The sequence below is a fragment of the Panthera leo genome, chromosome E2 (genome assembly GCF_018350215.1).
Source record: "Panthera leo isolate Ple1 chromosome E2, P.leo_Ple1_pat1.1, whole genome shotgun sequence".
NCBI classification, from domain to species: Eukaryota; Metazoa; Chordata; class Mammalia; order Carnivora; family Felidae; genus Panthera; species Panthera leo.
The window spans coordinates 48,935,485-48,949,629 of record NC_056693.1 but is presented as its reverse complement, the minus strand read 5'-3'; the positions used below and the strand labels follow the sequence as shown (position 1 = coordinate 48,949,629).

The 14,145-nt window shown below is 44.6% G+C and overlaps 1 protein-coding gene across 4 annotated transcripts in view; it reads left to right on the top strand.

The window, feature by feature from the left end:
- Positions 1-12,472, top strand: part of RFWD3 (ring finger and WD repeat domain 3) — a 42,780-nt gene extending 30,308 nt beyond the window's left edge. For 2 of the 4 annotated variants that reach the window (XM_042918841.1, XM_042918842.1), the window contains exons 9-13: positions 2,898-3,048; positions 4,159-4,335; positions 6,386-6,600; positions 7,241-7,452; positions 9,307-11,655. In XM_042918841.1, coding sequence (XP_042774775.1) covers positions 2,898-3,048; positions 4,159-4,335; positions 6,386-6,600; positions 7,241-7,452; positions 9,307-9,450 — 899 coding nt within the window. In that variant the 3' untranslated portion in view covers positions 9,451-11,655. Of the gene's footprint in view, positions 1-2,897; positions 3,049-4,158; positions 4,336-6,385; positions 6,601-7,113; positions 7,211-7,240; positions 7,453-9,306; positions 11,656-11,927 lie in introns of those variants that run through there. The other 2 variants (XM_042918843.1, XM_042918844.1) reach the window with 2 other exon arrangements.
- Positions 12,473-14,145: the final 1,673 nt, after the last annotated feature.

Genomic DNA, 14,145 nt, shown 5'->3' with positions numbered 1-14,145 from the left:
AAGAAAGAAAGAAAGAAAGAAAGAAAGAAAGAAAGAAAGAAAGAATCCCAAGAGAATCCCAAGCAGGCTCTGCGCTGTCATCGCAGAGCCCAACACAGGGCTCGATCTCATGAATCGTGAGATCATTCCCTGAGCCAGAATCAGGAGTGGGATGCTTAACCAACTGAGCCACCCAGGCACCCCTCGAATTCTTTTTTAAAATAATATCCCAAGGGCTAATTCAAGTTGAAACAAGATTTAATATTTATGTTCAGTAGTGTTAAATTGACAAATTCCAAATAAAAGAATTTGGAAATGCATAGATTAGTATTGATAATAATACATTAATACTAAATTTTCTCAAATTTTGTGCTTTTTTAAGATTAATTTTAGATTGTCTTTTTTTTTTTTTTTTTTTTTTAATTTTATGTAATGTTCATTTCTGAGACAGAGAGAGACAGCATGAGCCGGGGAGGGGCAGGGAGTGAGGGAGACCCAGAATCCAAAGCAGGCTCCAGGCTCAGAGCTGTCAGCACAGAGCCCGATGTGGGGCTCGAACTCACAAACCGTGAGCTCATGATCTGAGGTGAAGTCGGTGGCTCAACCGACTGAGCCACCCAGGTGCCCCAAATTTTAGATTGTCTTAAGGTTGAAAAACAAATCTCCTCACATGCTCGATTAAATTATTCCTGATGGTTATAGATGTTTCTTTCCATGATCTTCAGCATATGATTTCCTCCAGCTGTCAGGTCTTTTTGCCTGACAACTGAGCCTGATTTCCTGTGTTTACTCACTTAAACATTCCGTTCAAATGCTTCAAAACTCTGTCCCTCCAAACTTAGGTATAATCAGGTTTTGGAGTAGAATTCCTAGATTATTATGTATTTTTCTAATCACTTATAGCTGTGAGTTGAGAGAAACTCCTTTTGAGGAGAACATAAAAGGAGTGTTTATAATGTTTCTGTATCCCATCCACATTTTTAGTAAGATTCACCAAATTGGGAAAATATTTATTTTTAAATTTTAGAGAGAGCTCACGAGCAAGGAAGAGGGGCAGAGAGAGAGAATCCGAAGCAGACTCCACGCCGTCGCGGAGCTCAATGTGGGGCTCAGTCCGACAACCGTTAGGTCATGATCTGAGCCAAAAATCAAGAGTCGGAAGCTCAGGGATGCCTCGGTGGCTCAGTTGGTTAAGCGTCCAACTCTTGATTTCAGTTCAGGTCATGGTCTCATGGTTTGTGAGGCTGAGCCTCCAGGAGCCCCCGGTCCTTTTTTCTTGTTTGTTTATTTAAAGTTTATCTATTTTGAGAGAGAGCTCGCAAGAAGGGGAGGGACAGAGAGAGGGAGTGAGAGAGAATCTTAAGCAGGCTGCATGCTGTCAGTGCAGAGCCTAATGTGGGACTTGATCTCACAAATGATCTCGGGAACCGTGAGACCTGAGCCGAAGTCACAAGTTAGACACTTAACTGACTCAGCCACCCAGTTCCTTTCTTTTTTTTTTTTTTAATTTTTTTTTTTAATGTTTATTATTTTTGAGAGAGAGACAGAGACAGAGAGCAAGCAGGGAAGGGGCAGAGAGCGAGGGATACAAAAAATCTGAAGCAGGCTCCAGGCCCCAAGCTGTCAGCATAGAGCCCAACGTGGGGCTCGAACTCACAGACCACGAGATCATGACCTGAGCTGTAGTCAGCTGCCCAACCAACTGAGCCACCCAGGCGCCCCGGTTCCTTTTTTCTAATGCATGCATTCCACACTGTACAGCTAGCTCTTCTTGCTAGCCTGTTGGTGCTAATTTCTCCTTGCTTCCCTTGATCATTAACTAGGCCAGTAGTCATGTTCCCTTGTTGATTTAAAGCCTATGGTTTCTCTGTTTGTCTCTCTGGCTGTCCTAATTCTGTTTCAGCAGAGAACACAATAAACTTTTCCCACTTCGTTCCCTGGAGAAGCTGAGGTAGGACTCGAGGCTGTCCTGAATCTAGGATTTGACAAATCCTGTTTGTGGATAACTTGGATAATAATGGATACTTAGTGAAAACAAATATAATGTATTTACATAGCCTAGTAAGAGAACAGTAACATGACTTTTTAAGGACCTGTCAAGGACAAGTTTGGGGGGGATTTTTTTCCCTTTCTGGAATGACACAAATTGATTAGAATACTTGAAGTGTCATCTGTTTTTATTCCGTTCAAATAAATGTAGCATATCTTAACCACCTGACATAGAGATTACCTGTCTCCATTCTTTATTGTTCCTTCTCTTCTACATCTTCAGTGTCTGTGGTTCAAGTAGAATAGTCTCTGTCCTAATAGCTTTATTGAAGTATGACTGACATACAATAAATTGCACATATTGAAAGTATACAGTTGGGTGAATTATGTCTATGCCCTTGAAACTATCCCCGTAATCAAGATAATGAACATATCTATTGCCCCAAAGTTTTCTCATGCCCTTTTATAATCCATCTCCCACCTGCCCCTCCCTCCTCTCCCCATCCCCAGGCGGCCACTGATCTACTCTCTGTCACTATACATTAGTTTGCATTTCCCAGAATTTAACATAAACATAATCATGCAGCATTGTTCTTTTTTGTCTGGCTTCTTCCAGCATAAAGTTTTGGAGATTCGTCCGTATTAATATGTATATCAATATTTCATTTCCTTTTATTACTGGGTAGCATTCTGTTCTGTGTACATGTTCACATAGTGGTTTATCCATTCACCTGTTGCTGGGCATTTGGAGTAGAATATGCTTTTTAAAATAATTATAACCCTGGGGAATTTTTTTGTTTGTTTGACCAGCTGTTTTCCAGGGATTTATATGCCAGGAAAGGTGAACGAAGGAGCTACTTGAAAAGGTCGTTTGCTTTGCCTTGAATTGACTTTCGGTGATCTATTTCACACTCCCTTGTCTTTGGCAGGCTTTGGTGTTAAGATGTTGAGTACTGCCAACATGCAAAGCAGTCAGTACATTCCCATGCATAGCAAACAGATCCGTGGACTGGCTTTCAGCAATCAGCCCAAAGGCCTACTGCTCTCTGCTTCCCTAGACAGCACTATTAAACTGACCAGGTGAGTGCTTTAGGGAGGACGGTAGGGCCTGGGCTGTTTAGTGTTAAACAGCGTAGAAATTAGTATCTGTATTAAGATGGCCTTAGATTGCGTTTTTTGGTGTAAGGCATTGTCTTCTGAGATCCAGTTTCGTTGAATATAAAATGTGTTGCTCATCAAAGTAGATGCGACATCATAAATGGTATGTACAACGTCCTGTTTTAAAATTATTTATGTTACAAAATGCATCTTAAGCCTCGCAGATGCGAGTAACACGCTAGAGATGGTCGAATGACAGCGTGGAAGGAGCCTTGGTACCTGGCACCATGGAGTTACCAAACCAGCTTGGAACTGCTTGCTGCTGGTCTGTTACGAGGACCATTCTGCCTAACAGAAATGCTCACCAGGAACTCACTGTCCTGGGGTGCCATGACTTCTCTCATCAGTAACCCTCGGTCACTGTATTTCATCTTTCATGTGACTGCTGTGAACCAGATGGAATGTGCCTTCATCTTTTAGAAAGTAGTTCTGATCAGATGTCTGATAGTTGGCTTCCTATTCTGCAGTTAAATCTGAGGAACATCATTATAGCACTGTCAGACCTGAGAAGCCTCTTGACTTTTCAAGAATGCTTCAGCTTAATTTGCCCCAAAACTCCATGTAGCATTATGTTTTATATGTATATATAGGTTATGATTTTTTTCTCTAGTCGTGTTAAAAAATAGATGCAAAGGGCAGGTTAAATACCAAAGTGTTATTGATGACTACCTCTGGGTGGTTAGATTATTAGTTTTTATTTTTCTCATAGGTATATTCTAATTTTTTCAGCATTGAATATTGATTACTTGCATAATAGTAATTATAGAAAATAGGGGTAGGGTAGGGAATGTACTGTTTAAATATCTCTTTGATCTCCTTACATTTCAAGAAGAAAACCTGTAACCCCCAAAATAAATATTTTGGAATTAAAAGGGATTATCTGGGCAGTCCCTAGAGGAAATTGGAAATCCCAAATAGTTTGGGTGTGGGGGTGTGTTCTTAAGGGATTATCATTTCAGTGATAATCTTTACATCTTTGTTTTATAATTGATTTCCTTAACACATGGTTGTAAAAGTCTTCTATCTCCACAGCCTGGAGACAAATACAGTGGTCCAGACTTACAACGCTGGACGTCCTGTCTGGAGCTGCTGCTGGTGTCTTGATGAAAGTAATCACATCTATGCTGGACTGGTCAATGGTTCAATTCTGGTGTATGACCTTCGAAACACGAGCTGTCATATCCAGGAGTTGGTACCCCAGAAAGCCAGGTGGGTAGCCACTTACTTTTCCCCTGTAGCAGCTTTCTCTTGGACCGTTGTATGAATCCTGTCTTCTGAGTGTGTTTCACAGTTGATCAGAATTCCTCAGAGGGCAGTTCTCCTGAGTCCAGTGAGGTGTTGTCGCTTGGGAATCACTAAGATCCTTAGAGCGTGTGTTCGTGATATTTCTACACAGTAGAAAGCCCTGGTACCAAGTATAGCCAGGTTCATACAGTCGCTCCTCCCCCAGTGTGGCAAAATGAAGTCAGATCTGCGTTCAAAACCAAACTCCGCTGCATAGGAGCTATGCGACCTTGGTCTCAATTCTTGGCCTGTTACACAGACTTGCTTTAATGGCCACATGTCTAACACACAGGAAGAGATCAGTAAAAGGTAGGCCTATAAAAAAAAAGATTTAAAACTTCCCTAATCTCCAGCTAAACCAACTTGGTCTAAAGATACCAATTACCATGATTTATCCTTTATAACCATTTACGAAGTTGGGAGGTTTATAAAGTCAGCCCGGATTCTGAGGATGGGTGGTCACCAGCACCACTGTGACTCCTCAGAAGCTATCACCATAGTAGTAACTGGTTACGAAAACCTAGGCTCAACACTTTGAGGTCTTTTCATTTGAGTGGGGTAGAATCATGCTTCAGTTATGTGGTCTGTAGGCCTGAAGATGACTTGATGTAAACTTCTAGAAGTGTGAACTGCAGGCAAGCATGGTAACTGCCACTGATGTAGAGAGATCTGCTCAAGAGTAGGCAATCGAATAGAGCAAATGGCGAGGAAAGAATAGTCGTATGCAGTGTTCATTTCTGTTTTAGTTTGCTTCATCGTGACATGACGGGGCAATGAAAGAAAGCAGGCACAGCGACCACCTGGGCAACTTCAGCAGAAACAAAGTTCACAGGAACATAGTCTACAGGCGGACACTTCTGAGAGAATTCTTGGCACACATTCCTGGTCATGTGCTTGCAGAAAGAGATTTAGAACATTTCTAAAACCATCCTGTTTCTGAATTAAAATGTAGTTTTTTCAGGGGCGCCTGGCTGGCTCAGTCAGAAGAGCATGTGACTCTTGATATCATGGTCATGAGTTCAAGCTCCACATTGGGTGTAGAGATTACTTACACAAATCTAAAAAAAATGTTTTTGCTTCAGGCTGTATTTTAATTGAAGGTCTGTCAACTGCATCTTGGAGACTTTATTAGATGTATAAGCTGCATTTCCTTTCTGACTTTCCTTGTGTACACATCTAACCCCATTTCTAGAAAACTTCACACTGGTCAAGCTCTCTTGTAACTGTGACTTTGTAGTATTAAATTTCCTAGTCCTTTTTTTTTTTAATTAAAAAATTTTTTTTAATGTTTGTTTATTTTTTGAGAGAGTGAGATGGGAGAGAGGAATCACTAGTGGGGGAGGAGCAGAGAGAGAGGGAGACACAGACTCTGAAGGCCGCTCCAGGCTCTGAGCTTGTCAGCACAGAGCCCAATGCAGGGCTCGATCTCATGAACCACAAGATGATGACCTGTGCCGAAGTCAGACACTTAACTGACTGAGCCACCCAGGTGCCCCCCTAGTCATTTTTAAAAACTATTTTTAGAATATGCGACATCTCCTCTGAAATTAGATGCCAGAGATTATATGTGTACTCTTTTAAAGTTTCTGCAGTATGGGTTGGTAGATTTTACCAGATGTCAAAGGATAGTGACCCAAAGAAGGCCTTTTTTTTTTTTTTTTTTTTAACAGTTATTTTTGAGAGACCGAGACAGAGCATGAGTCGGGGAGGGACAGAGAGGGAGACACAGAATCCGAAGCAGGCTCCAGGCTCTGAGCTGTCAGCACAGAGCCAGATATGGGGCTCGAACCCACAAACTGTGAGACCATGACCTGAGCTGAAGTCGAATGCTTAATCAACCGAGCCACCCAGGTGCCCCAGAAGGTCTTTAACCTCTTCTGTAGAGGTGGAAGTGTGCTTGAGGGCTCCTGCTAGTGGAGTCTGGAGTAGTACAAGTATTGGAACGTGACACATCGTTTCCTTTCTTTCCCTTCAGATGCCCACTCGTATCCCTGTCATACATACCCAGAGCTGCCTCAGCTGCATTTCCTTATGGTGGCGTGTTGGCTGGAACCTTAGAGAACGCTTCCTTCTGGGAGCTAAAGATGGGCTTTTCTCATTGTCCTCATGTGCTGCCCATAGAGCCAGGGGGTTGCGTAGACTTTCAGACGGAGAGCAGCACCCGGCATTGTCTTGTGACCTACAGGCCTGGTGAGTGCTGGGACGTCCTTGTTCTGTTTGGGAGCAAGTCGGTTCAGGGGAGGAGGGGAGAGCTGGCCCTGCCCTTCAGGTGGCACCGGAGAGCCCCTCGCAGGCTAACAGCTCTTGCTACTATATTGAGGCTGGTGGCTCCGCATTCCTCCATAGATGCCGCCTCTACCCCTCGCTTATGTGACAGGGCAAATTCTGCCAGGTACTCCCTGGAGCGAGTTAGCCCCTTTAGGAGCCCCTGTGACTTAGTAATGGAATGAAGGGTCCTGCCCCTGAGGCCAGGGCATCCCCCTCAGCGCAGTTTCGTGTCATCCGCCTGCCCTGAAGGAAGATAAAAACCGAGGCAGGGGGCGGCAGGATACAGTGATTTTACTAAAAAGGATAGCTTATGCCGAGAATTGGTTCCCTCATAGGCAAAAGTCTATTGTAGATAACTTGCTTTATCCTAGCCTGCGGTTCGGAATTTCATTTGTGCTGTATTATTTTGTTCTTGTTGCTTTGTTTGCTTTGTAGCTACTCTTGATGATGTAATAAACTGTGGCTCTTCCACTCAGTAGTTTGTAATCGTGTGAGGTTCAGGATCTTCATTAATTTCTTGGGATCATCCCCACGGAGCAACACTGACTCCTCTGTCCCGTAGATAAAAATCACAGCACTTTACGAAGTGTGCTGATGGAGATGTCCTCCACGCTGGACGATGCTGGAGAGCTGGTCTGTTCCTGCCATCCTGTGCAAACATTCCTTGGGGGACCCACTTGCAAACTACTGACCAAAAGTGCCATTTTCCAAAACCCGGAGAGTGATGGCAGCATCCTGGTGTGTACTGGGGATGAAGCATCAAATTCTGCCCTGGTGAGCCTGTTATTTTTTTATACAGAAGTATGTAAAGCGAAAAACCGACGTTCTCCTTGATTGCACACATCTGTGTATGTGTATATGTACGATTGCTTGTTTTTACACCAGGCACGCTTGAGACACGCTCTGTAATTTGCTCTTTTCCCATTTAGCTTCCTAGCTTGGATATCTTTCCATTTCAATATCTGTAGATTCGCCTCATTCTTTTTTATATGAGCTGTAGTATCCCATGGGCCGTCTTGTGAACCTTTAAAACAAAAATTAAGGAACTACTGAAACTCCTATAAAACAGTTGTTTCAGGCAACAGTTTCATCACCAAAAGATGAATGATTGATGGGGGATTGTAGAGTGGATGGGTCAGTCTTTTATAACCTGAACACAGTGATCGACATCACTGTAGGTGGGTTAACAAAAAATAATTCGCCTCTTAAAAAAGCTTATTTTGAGAGAGCGCACGTGTGTGAGCAGTGGAGGGGGAGAGAGAGAGAATCCAACGCAGGCTCCATGTTGTCAGCAAGGAACCTAACGTGGGGCTCAAGTTACTCACAAACTACAAGATCAGGACTTGAGCCAAAATCAACAATCAGATGCTTAACCAACTCAGCCACCCAGGCACCCCAATTTGCCTCTTGATGTAAGAAGATACGAAGTACATAGCGCCTTTTATGAGATGCCCTTGAACCTAAATGTAATCCAGCTTTGGAGCATTGCTGACCAATACAGTTGTGCTAGCCACATGAGCTCTTGAAATGTGATTAGTGTGAATGAAGACTTTAATTTTTTTAATTTTTTTTTCATTTTTAATTTAAATAGCTTTATGTGGCTAGTGGCCACCATACTGGATAACACTATAGATTAAGGGTAAAATGATATGAGGTCAGTAAAGAAAACAATAGAATCAGTGAAGCAGATATGGTGAAAGCTTAATAATTTGTTGTACTACTATACTTTATATTAAAATTTTTTTAAATTTTTTTAACATTTATTTCTGAGAGAGTGAGAGACCGCGCACGAGAGGGGAGAGGCAGAGAGAGAAGGAGACACAGAATCCAAAGCCGGCTCTAGGCTCTGAGGTGTCAGCATAGAGCCCGACACAGGGCGCGAACTCACGAGCTGTGAGATCATGGCCTGGGCTGAAGTCGAACACTTAACCGACTGAGTCACCCCGGTGCCCCCTAAAAATTTTTTTTCATAACAGGGGCGCCTGGGGGTCTCAGTCGGTTGGGCATCCGACTCACAGTTCGTGTGTTCGAGCCCCGCATTGGGCTCTGTGCTGACAGCTCAGAGCCTGGAGCCTGCTTTGCATTCTGGGTCTCGTTCTCTCTCTGCCCCTCCCCAACTTGTGCTCTGTCTGTCTCTCAAAAATAAATAAATGTTAAAAAAAAAAAAATTATAAAAAAAATAATTTTTTCATAACAAAAAGTTTTTGAAAAGGAAAAGAAAGCACTAGTTATTAGATAGATTTCCTGAGGGCCGAGAAAGGGACTTTCTGTCTTGCTGAGTGTTCTGGGCCTAGAAGAGTTGCTGGCACCTTGATGGAAGAGCTGAATGCTGGGCTTGCTTTTCAGAGGTAGACTCATTGCTGATCACAGTGGCAGAGCCCACACCTGATGTTGTGTGTCCTGGCTTTGTGAAGGTTGAGAACAGTCTGTCGTACTCCCCTGGCAGCGCTCTCTCTGCAGCCCTTTCAAAGTTGCCCGATGATATTAAGGAGTGCACTCGTGGTGAGCAACGGGGGTGGTCCGGAACTGTGGAACCGCTATATTGTAGAGCAATAGAGCGATAGAGCAAGCGAGTCCCCCAGCTGAATTGAATGACTCCTGACCCTGAACTCTGCTTGTCTTCTTTAGCTGTGGGATGCTGGCAGTGGCTCGTTGCTACAGGAACTGCAGGCCGATCAGCCCGTCTTGGACATCTGCCCTTTCGAGGTGAACCACAACAGCTACTTGGCTACCTTAACAGAGAAGATGGTCCACATGTATCGGTGGGAGTGACTGTGTCTGGAACTTGTCAGGCATGCTGCTGGTGAATGTTAAATGTTTGCCAGCACCTAACAGCCCTGAGCAAGATCTCTGCTTACTGTCTGTGGCCTAGAACTTCTGGGATCATGGTTCCTTTGGATTAATGTGATTCTAAGAGGCCAGGTCACTGAAACACTACAGACTGTGTATTTGCGGTGTCCATCCAAAGAATACGTGATTGGTACTGCATCTGCATTATCATTGTCTTGGGCTCAAAGCCTTCATGAATCTGTTGAGAATCTGTATTTCCGATCAGACATTCTACTGGACCTCAGAGAGTATCCTCCCAGCAGTCATTTAGAACGAGTGTGCAGCAAGCATTTTCTGGAGGGTGTGACACCCACCTAAGTGGTCTTGTCACTCGAACTCAGGAACGGATGCTAACGTCCCAGAAGAGACCATCTCCATGTTGCGTGGATGCAGAAGAGTCTTCAGTTGAACACAAGAGGGCACTGTACGACCTGGTGAAGAATTGGATCCGTTTCTGACCTGGCGTGTTGGCAGCCTTTCAGCAACTTGGTCTCATCCCCGCAGAAGTGTGAGGTCGAGCGCATCTGGTCTACTTTGTGGCAGCAGCAGATACATTCCAGGTGTGCGGTGCTGGGATATTGGCAGGCCCGGTGATGGAGGCAGCTGGTGCGCTGTGGACCCTCTCGGAATGCTGAGTACATTAGGTTCATCACATCGTGGGAGCTGAGAGAAGAGACCGGTTGTTTGAGCAGTGGGGAAGCCTCCTTTTTTCTTGCTGTCTGAGGACCTCCGGATTGATTTTACATAAACCAGTGCTCTGAAGACCCCTCCTTTTCCCTCTTACTAGGAAAACATGAGCAACATGTCACAGCTCTTGTTTGATTCTCTCCCAGTAAAAGAGGTCAAGGGAGAGGGGCTAAGCGAGACAGGCTTGCAAAAGAGAAGCTGCCGAGACCACTGCTGGGAACAGAAGCTAAAGCCTTCCGCATGTGAAACTGGCGTGTGACTTCAGCTTCCTCTGATATGGCTCCCTTCCTAGCCTTTTTAAAGACTCTTGTCAGTGAAATATTCTCAGGAAGATAAATGTGGTTGGAGACCTGTGCGGATTGCAGGGAGAAGCCCATCAGCTTTTGTTCCAGCCGTGGATTGTCCAACATTGCGAACTTCACTTTTCTCCAGTAGGGAGAAAGGCTTCCGTTTGTTATCTGTTTGCCTCGCCCACGGCTGCTCTGCTAAACCGCAGTCTACAATAGAACGCCCCTCAGGGTGTGGGCGGTCAGTGCCCCGTTCTTGGAAGCAGGATGGCCAACAGTGTGACTTTTTTAAATAATTGCTCTAGAAGCGTTATTATTTTTATTTTAAAATAGTTCTGACCGACGACTCCTGAGCGGTTTCCAGCATTTCTCACCAGCAGAGGGTTATTGCCACAGATTTCCCCAGAGTTTCAAGTTCTAGCTGTGCCTTCTAAAGAGTGGCCTCCTTCTGTTTTAGGATATCTTTCAAAAAGCCAGTTTCCAGAGCCTGGGAAAGAGCCCCCTTTTCTCAGAGGAGATACTCCTTTCAATATGTTGATGATTCAGAATGACGGCCCAGACCTAGAGCATCAGTGGCAGAAAGGGATTTGGATTAAAAGGCAGGACTCATCTGGTTTCAGCAAGTCATCAGAGAGGATGCAGTTGGCCCTGGCTGCCTTTGTCTTTGGCAGGGACAAATCCCACGGTAGGGTTAGGATTTGACCAAGGCGGATGCTGATTGATTCCGCCACGCAGAGGAACCAAGGGATTTAACTACCAGGGAAGTTGGGTCAATCTCTCATGTCTTGCCAATTCTTGCATTCCTCCAGTAAATTTGGACATTTTAGAGAGAAACTTATGTAACTTCAACTGATTTCTTTAAAAGAAAAGACCTTGCCCCCAGCCATCCTACCCTTGCATCCCTCATCCAGCAGGAGATCATGTAGTCCCAGGCTCTGGTCTCCTGTGCTGCAGCAGGCTCTGCCCCGACATGTTCCCTCCCCCCTGTCTCTAAGGGAGGTTTCCCATATGAGGGTTTGGAGTTAAGCAGACTCCAAATATCTTATTGGCGTATATCCTTGTACCTGCTGTGACAAACAGGGCAGTGGGATCTCTGTTCATGTTCTGTGTTTTAATGTTTGTGCTTTATGTTTTAATGTTAATATGAAAATAAAACATTTGCTATGTGTACCAACTGCTGGCGTCTTTTGCCTCTCTGACTGCCAGGGGCAGGAACTTGTCTGCCTCTTGGGCAAGGGGTACAGTCTCAGCCTGGTCGATTTCTTCATTTCATGTGGAACTGGGTCTGAATTTCACAGGATGGTCCCTGGATCTGAAGTAAACATCTTCTTTAAATTGATGAGGTGGCTGCGGTGGTTTAACTGGCAATTCTGTTCTACTGTTGTTAATGGGAAGCTGTGTGTTTGCTTCTTAACCTTCCCACACTGGTTATTTGTTTGCTTTCAGATCCAAAGGGCTTAATCTTGGAAACTACACTTCGCAGACTCCCTTTGCCTGCTGGCTTCTTGTTACTTACTTTGAATCCAGAAAACTGTAGTGTGGGGGAGGGGAGTGCAAGAGAGGACTTACCCTTTTATTCCTTTCGGTCAGCGGCAGCAGCCCTGGGCAAGCGTGGACTCTGGGTTCCTGCTCGGCACAGTTCTGGCCTCTTGCCTCAGCGTCTTTTTTTGCGTTTAGTTGAGGTATTTCTGTTGCCACAAATCACGGTTCCGGGATTAGGTTGGAAAGGCTGAAGATGTTTTCCAGCTGAACAGCAAACGGAGTATACTCGATTCCAGGAGGACCAGATCCATAGGTATAGGCTTGCTGTTGTCACGGAGCCTGGTGCTCCCACAGCGGATGACACAGGTCCTGGGAGTAACCCCCACATTCCTAAGAAACCAAACGCCATTATTTTCTCTTCCACGGTACTCTTGTCTCCCATCTCGGTGACTGGCTGTCAAATGAAATTCTGGAAACAGACATTTGTATGTCCTTGTCTTTTAATGAGTCAACTTCTGTGTGTTGGTAACAATTGCTTCTGTTTATTTATCCCTTTATAGTTTACAAAGTCCCTTCCTAATGTATTAATTTTTAAGCAGTGTTGCAGAACAAGTATAGTTCTTCCAATTCACAGGGGAAGCAACAATTAAAAATCCTATTAAAGGAGAATGACAGTAGGTGGCGTGTAATTAAATTTTTCATATCCTCATGTTTACATCCTGTCCTTTACATTACTGACAGCTAAGCAGGATTTGGGAAACCTGGGTGGAAGTTCACTTTCATTCCTGACGTCTCCGTCTCCGGGGCAGCCTAGGCTGATTGCCCCACAACTTATTCCTCCTACGTTTAAAATGAAAATAAAGCAGACAGTCGTGAATATTATCGTTGATACTTTACCCTCTTCTGGGTGCCGCGGCCGGGAGCACCACCGCCCAGTGGAAGAGGCTAGACACATAGCTAGAACCACCCAGGTCAGGGCTCATCACAGAGGTCAACTGAAGGGGGAAAAACAGTGGTGGAGCTGTGTGTTTGCCCTAGAAAGCAGGGTGCAAGGCTGGCTAAATAAGGAGGCTGGTGTTGGGATGGGATGTGAGGAGGGCTGCCATGGCCATGAACCTCACTAGCCCCTAAAAGTAACACTAGCTTTATCCATATATGGCTACAATAAGCAGAAGGGCTCACCTACAGGCTGGACGTGGGCCGAAACTAACAATATCTGGATTTGGTTAAAAGGAAATGTTCTCTGAGAGGAAAACAAAGGAAATTCAGGACTTAGCAGATGATTGGGTCAAAAGACCTGGAGGTTCTGTTCTGTAAGCTAAGCCCTGTGTGAGTTGCCAACAGTTGGGTGGACTGTGAGTTCATGAAAGTGGCGGGCTTGGCAGACCACTTGTTCTTGAAATAAAGGAGGGAATACCTTCCCCGGAATAAAGACCCTGCCGTCTGATTAAAATGCCACCGCTAGGTTAAAGCAGTGTTTCCAGAAGGATCCTGGTCAATTCCTAGGCTTGAGCTATGGTGGGGCTGTGAGATGTTGGTGTGGCTCAATCGTTTCTCTTACACGTGGTGTAGAAAATTGGTTGTCACTCAAAAGGTCATATCTGGGGATATGAATCTGGGGCCTTACGAAAAAGACAGTTGATTGTTAAATTAACCAGGACCACGTAGGAAGGAATGAGGGCCTTACTTAAAGGGTGTTGAGGACAGGAGAGGAGAAATTGCTGCGCAAGCTTAAGCCCTGTGAAGTGCTGACACCTGACTTGTACCCCAGTGGAAACTCTAGAATTAACCATGCCACCAGTTGGCCTCATGAGAATGGTATCCTGACTGTCAAGAGTGACACTGCTTCACTAGGCAAACAATATGCTCCTTCCCTCAGCTCACATGAGTCATTTGCTACCTGAGTCAAGGAAAGGAAACCCACATTATCAGTTGCTAATATTAAATGTCTCTGATTAAGACCCTCCCTCCCCCTCAAAAAAGGCATGAAATTCCTTTAGAGTAAGGACCACAGTTTGTGCAACTTGGCAAATTGTTGTAAGGGAGGTAAGGACATCCATACCCTAAAATGCTGGGTTCCTCTCCGGATCTTAGATTCTCAGCCTAGATAATCACTGACATGTCTGGGACAGACAAGTTGAGGTCCCTTAGCTGCATAACTTGGGCATGCCTGGAAGCATGT